We start from the raw sequence: 9,807 nt of genomic DNA, 5'->3' as shown, positions 1-9,807 counted from the left end.
GCACGGTGCCGTGAAGGCTGGTGGGAAGGCTCTGGACTCAGTTTCCCAGCAACCAATAGGACACATAGGCCGGGTGCGCGCGACGCACACCGGGAGGCGTAGTCCGCGCGTCGCCTCCGCCGCGCGGGGACAGCAAGCGGGGTGAGGGGTGAAGTGGGCGGGGTTGCGGTAGGCCGCGATTAGGCTCCAAAGTACCCAGCACGCGCGCGGAAAGAGCGGCGGAAAAGGAAGTGACGGAAAGAGCGGTCAGCGTGACAGATGCGAGGGAGTTGTAGTTCCGCGGAGTGGGCCGTAGGAAAAAAAAAACAACAGGACAGACTGGGAGTTGCCCCGCCCACATTCTAGGGATCCCACAGTCCCGATACCAATTTCTCTCTAAATTTAGAACCAAGGAGCCTGGCCGTACAGCTTCCTCCTCATTTAGGACAGAAAAGTCCAAATTCCGATTCCTCTCACTCAGAACACAGGAGTCCGGACTCACATTTCCCTCCTCCCTGGGACTCAGAAGCCGAGCCCTCCTTCCTGTTAAATCCAGGAGTCGGGCCCTCAAGCCATCCTCAGACCATTCCTGGTCTCAAACAACTACCTTACACTAACCCGAGTGTTCGGGTTCCCCACCCTAACTCCCTCGGATCCAGAATTTGGGGTCCCCAGCCCCTCCAACCTCTGGATCCAAGAGTCTGGGCCCTCAGCTTCCCTCCTTTACCGAACCTAGTAGTAAGGACCCCCAGGTCCCCTCCTTCTGGGGTCCCACGAGTCCAAGCCTCCAGCCCTATTTTCCCCTAGGTACTCCTAGGAGTCTGGGCTCTCAGCTTCCTCCTCCTTCAAGACCCAGAAATCCTGACCCTAGACCCTTCATAATCCAGGCATCCCGGCTTGGGCGAACTGGCTCATGGATTAGGAATGCAGTGATCTCACGGCCCCTCCCTGCCCAGTTACCCGCTGTCCCCCCTCCAGGGCCCCATCTTCCCTCCCAGTCTGTCTTCCGCTTGGCTGGGACAGCGGGAACCGGAAGCCTGGGTCCCTTAGCGGGCGGAGCCTCCAGCATCCAGCCCAGACGCCCGGGTCGGGAGCTTGGCTAGGATCCCAGGACGGAGGTTGAGCTTGCCCTCAGGACTTGCTCCTTTCTCGGAGCGCGCCTATATACGGCCGCGCGCGAGTCCGCGAGCTCCGCCTACTGGAACAAGGCCTCGGAGAAGGTGCCCTGAGAAACTGCATCACAGGGCTCTTCATTTGCATAGCCCCACCCCGAGCTATCTTCCCGACCCATCCGCCGAGAGAATGAGAGCTTATTAGCATAACCCCGCCCTCAGACGGCCGGCCAGCCGAGAGCGCGTGGCGCCGCTCGGGGTGAGCCCAGTTCTCTTATTAGCGTGTCCCCGCCCCATTTGGAATTCCCCTTCTCAGCGAACGCCTTTCCCCTACCCTTATTATCATAGCTCCTCCTTTTCCCTGGCCTTGCCTCCTTCTTAAGTGTCCCGAGATACTAGCCCTTCTTGCTGGAGTTCATGATTATGCAGTAGCCTTATTAGCGTGGCCCGCCCCTAGGCCCCGCCCGGTTCCCCCCCAGGCGGTAGCGGCGGCAGCGGCAGCGGTGGCGACATGAGCAGCGGGGCGGCGTCCGGGACAGGGCGGGGGCGGCCCCGGGGCGGGGGGCCGGGGCCCGGGGACCCCCCACCCAGCGAGACACACAAGCTGGTGGTCGTGGGCGGCGGCGGCGTGGGCAAGAGCGCGCTGACCATCCAGTTCATCCAGGTAGTGGGCCCTCACCCCGGGGGGGTGCCCCCGGGACCCAGAACTGAGCCCTTTGCGGGATCCCTGAGACCCCGGTTTCCCCTCGATCCATCACTGATACCCTCCTGTGAGGCCTTCTAATCTTAAAAAAGTCCCCCTCAGATGTGACCCTGAGCCCCTCAGGGCCTCCACCCACTACATGAGGGACATTCCTCCTGTACTTGTATCTTGAGACCCACCTCCCCTACCCCCAGTACCCAAGACCCCGCTTCCCTACTGACCTGACCGTGGGTGCCTCCTGGGAGCACCCTAAATCCAGAAGAGTCACCCCATCCAGACCCTAAGCACTCTCATGGGCCCCCACCCCCCTAGGTGCCGCCTCCCCCCAACCTTGAGCACCATCTCCCCCAAATCGCAGACCCAAACTTCCCCTCTGAGCCACCCAGAACCTAACTGAGAGAATGCCTGTGCCCGATGCCCTTGAGATTCCCCCAGTCTGAATGCTTAGCCCCTTCAGGGACCTCCCCCAGAAACTGGAAATTATGCCCAGGCTTTGCCCCTGAGGCCCATCTAGGACCACCCAGTCCTGAGAGAGGCACCCTCAGACCTGAGAGATTTCAAAAATATCCTGCCCCTGGCCATTCCAGAGAACTCTTAAGACCCCAAGTTCTGGGGATCCCCTATCCCACCAGACCCAGACCCCCACCCTTCCCCAAGGAAAACGCACCACTCCTCCATCTTGAGTTTTCCTCCACTCCGATTCCCCCAGCCCCTCTCTGAAACTCTGGCTAGCCCCCAAATCATCTCCATGGAGTAAGTCCCCAGATTCTTGACACCCCTAGAAAGACCTGCTCCTTGGGAGTTTCTCTGATATCTTAAATGCATCTCAGGGTCTTTAAGATTCTCTGGACTCTATAGTCTATGACAAACCTCCCAAATGCTCCCGAGCCCCCAGTTTTCACCCCTGAGCTTCTCCTGATGTACTTTGCAGATACACCCCTAATCCCCCCAGGGCCAGGTCCCTACACCCTCCCTCACCAAGCCCCCCCCCTAACAGGCAGGATGCAGCCTGCAGACCCCGAGCAGCCAAGTCACCACTTCTCTCCTGAGAATCCACCCCTGCCCAGGAAACTTCCACCCCATTCCCCAGGGAAATCCTCCCACCTCAGAAAAACCCTAGAAAGGTGTCCGCTACTGAGATGCTACCGCAGAGGCCCCGCGCTCAAGAGACCCCAGCCAGCACCTGCAAGGGAGCCCCTGTCTGTGTAGAGAAAGGCCCCAGCCCTGGGCCCCTTGCACCCAGGGGCAGACCCAAAGCTGGCCCAAAGCCTGGCTGGAGGCGGGCGGGACCCGGGCAGGAAGGGAGGGGCCCGGCCTGCGGGCGGGGCAGCTTCTCCGCAGCCGTATTGGAACCGGGACCTTCCCCTGGGAGGAGACACTGGAAGTTGCCCGAAGAGGAGGAGGGGGAGGGGGAGGAGTAGAAGGAGGAGGAGGAAGAAAAAGAAAAAAAAGAGGGAAGAGAAAGAGGAGGAGGAGGGAGAGCTATAGACAGGCAGATATTCTGGGCAACAGTGGCTCTCAATAACTGAGCACCTACTATGCCCAGGGGATATATTAAATACTGAACAGGGATTTTCCCTGAATCTCACGAACAGTGGATTAAGCCTAGTGCTATTTTTATCCTCATTTTCCAAATGAGAAAACTGAGGTTCCGAGAGGGGAAGTGATTCGTTCAATGCCACATAGCCAGGATTGTAATCGTGATGTGGGAAATGTACTTTATACCAGAAAAACGGGACCAGGAGACAGAGAGAGGAGCCTGGGAAGGGCCATGGGAAGGGACAGAGACCCAGAGAGAGGGAGACAGACTCAAAAGAGGGGAAGAGACCCAGAAGGAGGGGGGCCGAGAAAGTCGGGGCTCAGAGGCAGGGCGACATCACCTCTGCTGGGACACTGCAGTAAAGGTGTCCTCTTCCCACCCCACCAGTCCTACTTCGTGTCTGACTACGACCCCACTATTGAAGACTCCTACACGAAGATCTGCATGGTGGATGGCGTCCCAGCCCGCCTAGACAGTGAGGGCGGCAGGGGAGATGGTGGGAGGGGGAGTGGCAGGGCTGAAGGCTTTGGGGGAGGGGGTGGCTGGAGGGAGCCTCGTCCCCACAGAGGCCCCTCTCCCCTCCCTGCAGTCCTGGACACCGCCGGCCAGGAGGAGTTCGGTGCTATGCGGGAGCAGTACATGCGCGCCGGCCATGGCTTCCTGCTGGTGTTTGCCATTAACGACCGGCAGAGGTGAGAGTGATGGGGGGGTGGGGAGCAGGGGGGGGGGGGGGCGCTGGGGGTGAGCAGCTGTCTGGACCTCTGGCTTCATCCGCAGTTTCAACGAGGTGGGCAAGCTCTTCACGCAGATCCTCCGAGTCAAGGACCGAGATGACTTCCCCATCGTGTTGGTCGGGAACAAGGCAGATCTGGAGACACAGCGCCAGGTCTGGGACACCCACCCCATCCCCTCCCCACCCCCCGCCGCCGCCGACTGGACCCCATCTCAGTCTGGGAGGCTCCTTCTGGTGCACCTCCTGAGACTCCTCATGTCAGGATCCTCCTGTGGCTCCCTTGGTCCGTTGTCACACCCCCACTAGACGTGTTGCCCCACCTTGGACCTTCTGAATCCACAGCGTTGCACACAGGTGTTCTCAGGAGAGGTGGCTGGATGGAGAAAAGGGCACCTCCCCCAGGGTCAACCAGCCCCAGTGTTCTGTCCTGTCCCCTCCTCTTGTTCCTACCTAGACCCTGGCCTCAGCCTCCTGTTTCTCCCCCCGTCAACCTCTCACTCTGGCTGCCGCTCCCCTGCTCACAGCCCTCCCATGGCTCCCCAGCACCCCAGCTCTTCCACCTGGCCCTTGATGCCCTCCATGATCTTGTCCTTTCCTTTCTCTGTTCTCACCATTTCCCTATACACATAGACTGTGTGATTTCCACACAGAACTCGTCTTTTTGATTAAGCCTTTGGGGATTTCCACCCTTTGGGACTTTGCTTGGGCCTCTGCTGGGAACACCCTGACTTTTCTGTTTCTCTGACAACTCGGTTGCAGGAGAAGGTCTCTGGAGCCTTCCCTGACTCCTTACTTAGATGGCACCCAGCTAACCCCCTGGGCATCTCCGCCAGGACCTTCCTGGACTTTTCCCTCTTCTCTTGGGCCCTCACAGTATGTAACCCCAGTTAGAGCACACAGTGTGTCTTTCTGCCTCCCCCAGCTGGGACCAGCCTTTTGGGCGGCACCAGGCGGCATGTGGGATCTTAGTTCCCCGACCAGGGATGGAACCCGGGCCCCCTGCATTGGGAGCGAAGAGCCTTAACCACTGGACCACCAGGGAAGTCCCTGGGACCAGCCTTGAATGCAGGGACCTGACTCCTCCATGTCCCACGCCCCAGGTTCCCCGATCCGAAGCCTCCACCTTCAGCGCCTCCCACCACGTGGCCTACTTTGAGGCCTCGGCCAAACTGCGCCTCAATGTGGACGAGGCCTTCGAGCAGCTGGTGCGGGCTGTCCGGTGAGCAGTGCCCCGTTGCCGTCGTCCTCCACCACCCTGCTCCCTGCGGCCCAAACTCACCAGCCTCTTCCCGCAGGAAGTACCAGGAACAAGAGCTCCCGCCCTGCCCGCCCAGCGCCCCCAGGAAGAAGGACGGGGGTTGCCCCTGCGTCCTCCTGTAGGGACGGGAGAGGAGCAACCGGCACGAGCTCTCGGGACCAGCTGCCCTCGCCGAGCTTCTTTCCCCATCTGGGTCTCCCAGGAACACTACACTCCCACCCGTGATTCCTGGCCTCCTCCAGGGGCCATCACCACTGTGTGCCTTCTGCCACCGCCTCCTTCCCCCACCTGAGCCCCAGGGTGAGGGCTCCCGGGCGTCCGGGTCACTGCTGTATATAACTCCCCTCCCCCAGAGAAATAAAACGTCACTGCCAATGTCAGGAGGTGCTTTTTAAAAAGGGAAAAGGGCAGGGGAGGTGGGTGAACTCAGGCTGCGCAGACACGCTAAAGCCTCGCTCCACGGAGAACCATACACCGAGAACCATTGGATCTAGGACCCTTTGCTTGGGGGAGGGACGGGGGATATACAGAACTAGCCGAGCCAGGCCTCTGGACCCCCACTTCCACTCCAACAGCACGATTGCACCCTTTTCTGTTTCCGCAGTGCCCAGTACTAACAAAGTACTAACAAAGTACTAACATTTGAAAAAAACATTCCCCCCCACCACCTCCGGAAAGCTCTAGAACTGCACCTTTCAGTCTGGCAGCCGGAAGCTACATGTGGCTATTTAAATTTAACTTAAATAAAATTTTAAAACTCAGTTCCTGAATCACACTAGCCACATTTCAAGAGCTCAGTATTCACATGTGGCTCAGCAGCTACCCGAACGGGCAGGGCAAATACACAAAATTCTCCTTATTGCAGAAAGGTCTATGGGACAGTGGTGTTCTAGGAGGTTCCAGGATCTTGGAGAGAGGCAGCAACTGCTACAAACCCTGCCCACCTGCTTCCCACCTCCAATGTATATTGAGAAAGGCGTTTTGGCTGCAGGAGGGAGAAGGGACAGGTGGGCTGAATGGTGTCCAAGCAGCCGACTGGCAAGTTCTGTTCTAGAAAGTTCTCAGTTGGGCTGACATCTGGGTCTAAACCCTGAATTCAACTGGAGGCCGGTGTGGACGCACCCCATTTGAGCCTCTCTCCCGGGGGGGCCTGAAGTGTGGGGAATCTTAAGGCCACCGCATATAAGGTGACAACACACTTCAATTTGAGAATCAGGACCCCCAATTCTGTACTCTAGTTGCTAACCTGGAAGGCTGGAGCCGGAACTGGAGACCACCACTCCCCTATCTCCCAGGCCCGTCTGACAGGCCATCTTTGAACTCCAACACCTACTCAACACACCAGGCCAGAAATCTCAACCAAGATTTCCCCGTGCCCTGGAACTTTGGCCTCCACCTTATAACTGTCACCAGTCAATGATCTGCTCCCCGACCCCTACATCTGCTCAGTCTCAACAGAATCTCCGGGCCTCAATCCCAAAATATTCCCTTCACACCCACCCCAGAACCCGCTTCCTGGTTCTAGGGTAGACAGCGACCCTGCGTGGCCCCAGCAGCAGGCTGCCTGGGTTCAAATCTGGCGCTGCCCCCTCCCATCTGAGTGCCTTTGGGCGAGTGCTTCTCAGTCTTCTCATCTGTAAAGAGGGGCTGACCACAGAGCCACTTCCCAGAGCCAGAGGCCTTTAGGAGCCCAATCTGCTACTAGAGAATGAAAGCAGCGCCTGGGACGTACTAAGTGCCCAGGAGCAATGACGGAGGCCCCACTGTTCTCCTGCCCCAGAACCATGAATGTCCCTCTGTATTCCAGATTAGAACAATGATTAGCTAAATATCCCTTTCCGGGTTTCATTATCACAGAATCCTTGGCCTGGGTTCAACCTTCCGCCCTGGGAATAAGCGTGGCTCAGATACATTGTGCTGCGCGTTCACCCTCCACCCACCGCCCCCAGAACCTCTGTTCAGTGGGGGCCCTCCCCTGTGGGACGGGGATTTTTTTTTATCAGTTCCCAGGTTAAGATCTGACCTCTCCACCTAAGCCCCAGCCAGGGGTGAGGAGCTCTCAACAGGAACCAGCGAGTCCCAGGCCAACTTCTCTCTCCCCAGGGTCCCACCGCTGACATGCCACAAGCAGGCCTGAGTTTTTTCTGCATTGTCTAATGGGGCTAAGTTCCTGGTCGGGACACCCCGTTTCTCAGAGGACCTAGAGGCACTCTGAGGAGGTGACGAAAGCTACCGCTTGCCCCTAAAAAAGGCACACATACAAAACCCACATGACAGCTGGCAGGCCATTTTTGGAAGGTTTGCAGTCACCACCATGCCAAAGCTCATCAGACAACAGCAAAGAGGCTGGGATGGCCCCGTTGGCATCTCCCTAGGTTATGTGTGTGCCTGTGAGTCTCTGGTTCCTGCCCTCCCCTGAGCCTGGCAGTGCTTGTCAAAATTCCAAGTCTCTTGGGATCTTAATGTCCCTCTCTTTCTCCATCTTTGTCGTCCTCAGCCTCTACCCCCTCTTGCCATCTCTTGGACCTCCACCAAGCCCCCAGGGTCTCCTGCTATGGGTAACAGCAGCTAAGCGTTGAACTGCGCTTCAAACGAATTGTTTTCCTTTGTCTTGACAAAAGCCCATTTTACAGATGACAAAGCTGACGATGGAAGCTGTTATCCAACTTGTCTGGTCAGTGCCGGAGCTGAGATTCAAATTTGGTAAACTGAATTCCAAAGGCCAACCACAAGGTTATTCTGTCCCCAAAGGGATGATATTGTCCCCACAAGTCACTTTCTGAGCACATCATCCAATTTCTGCCCTGGATCTCTAACCTGGGACAATCCTGGAACCTTTGGCCCCAGTATAACATCCCAGTCCAGAGACTTGAACATGCCACTCCCTCTCAGAGGATGCATTCCCGATGTGCTACAGGCCAGAGTTCAAGGACGTTAATGACCCATCTTTACTCTAGAAAGTAAATGGCCCATCATTCACTCTCTTGCGGTCCTCAAATGCTACTTCACTCCTGTTCTGTAAAACCAGGGCTCTAGAATTGAGAACATTGGTTATGGTCTAGCCAATACCCAAGGTTCTAGAACAGGGGTTCTTCCTCAAGTTTCACCCAGAAGAGAATCAATCTAGAACGCTGATGATCGCTCCCCCCCCCCTTTTTTTTTTTTTTTTTAATATTTATTTGGTTGCACTGGGTCTTAGTTGCGGCAGGTGGGCTCCTTAGTTGCAACTCGCCGGCTCCTTAGTTGTGGCATGCAAACTCTCAGTTGCGGCATGCATGTGGGATCTAGTTGCCTGACCAGGGATCGAACCTGAGCCCCCTGCATTGGGAGTGTGGAGTCTTAACCACTGCACCACCAGGGAAGTCCCTGATGATCCACCCTTAAATCTCACGTTTGGTCTTTACCTACTGACCAGCCATCTTCAGTGCCAACTCCAGAGTTCAAGAATACCAATGGTCTATCTTTGAGGATGTGTCCAGGCCCTAGAACAACGGCTTACTCACTACCTTATAGGCTGGGTTCTAGTAGACTGCCAGTTGACCTCCACACTTTTTTTTTGACTGCACTGTGCAGCTTGAGGATCTTAGTTTCCCAACCAGGGACTGAACCCAGGCCAAGCACCGAGTCCTAACCACTGGACCACCAGATAATTCCCAACCTCCAAATTTTTAACACCCTTATTCTAGAACATTGTTCCTCAAACTTGAACGTATGGTAGAATCCTCCCAGGATTTTATTAAAAAATGGGTTCTGACTCAATAGAGCTGAGAACCAGCCCATGAGTCTACATCTCCACAAGCTCTTCAAGGACTCTAAGAAGGCATGAGAAGACAGAAATCCACATTCAGCTCTGCAGGCCGACCTCTAAAATGCCAGTCCACTCGTGACCTTGTAGTTTCAGGGTTTGAGAACAGAGACCCACCCTCAAGCCTATCTCAGGGAGCCAAGAGAAAGCTGGTTAACTCCCAACACCCATCACTGCCTGTACTGGTTTAAAAATACACCCCCAAATTCATATTCTTTTCCCTTCACAAAGTAGACCTTGATTCCCCTCCTTGAGTGGATGCTGGGCTTAATGACCCTCCTCTAATGAGAGTGTGGCAGAAGCAATGGTGTACAATGGCCAAGATTAGGACATCAAGATTGAGTGGCTTCCTCCTTGCTCTCTCCCCTCACTCACTCACTCTGGGGGAAGCAGCTGCCATGTCTGGAAGACTCTCAAGCCACTGCCACCCTATGGCGCGGTCCACGTGGCAAGGAACTGAGGCCTCCAGCCAACAGCCACACAAGTGAGCCACCTTAAAAGTAGATAAGTAGATCCTTCAACCCCAGTCAAACCCATGATGACTGCACCCTCACCACTGACCTCAGGCCAGTACCACCCAGCTAATCTGCTCCCAAATTCCTGATCCTCAGAAACCCTATGATGATAAATGTTTGTTGTTTTCAAGTTATTAAGTTTTGGGGTGGGCTGATTTGTTA

The 9,807-nt window shown here is 56.2% G+C and overlaps 1 protein-coding gene across 1 annotated transcript; it reads left to right on the top strand.

Annotated features, from left to right (window-relative positions):
* Positions 1-1,555: 1,555 nt before the first annotated feature.
* On the top strand, positions 1,556-5,705 carry RRAS (RAS related). The gene is made up of 6 exons (XM_057535077.1): positions 1,556-1,755; positions 3,722-3,809; positions 3,924-4,026; positions 4,112-4,220; positions 5,168-5,286; positions 5,363-5,705. The coding sequence occupies exons 1-6, from the start codon at positions 1,603-1,605 to the stop codon at positions 5,445-5,447; spliced, it is 657 nt and encodes a 218-aa protein (XP_057391060.1). The 5' UTR covers positions 1,556-1,602; the 3' UTR covers positions 5,448-5,705.
* The last annotated feature ends 4,102 nt before the right edge of the window (positions 5,706-9,807 follow it).

Source organism: Balaenoptera acutorostrata, chromosome 19 (assembly GCF_949987535.1).
Source record: "Balaenoptera acutorostrata chromosome 19, mBalAcu1.1, whole genome shotgun sequence".
NCBI classification, from domain to species: Eukaryota; Metazoa; Chordata; class Mammalia; order Artiodactyla; family Balaenopteridae; genus Balaenoptera; species Balaenoptera acutorostrata.
This window is presented reverse-complemented; position numbering and strand designations above follow the sequence as displayed.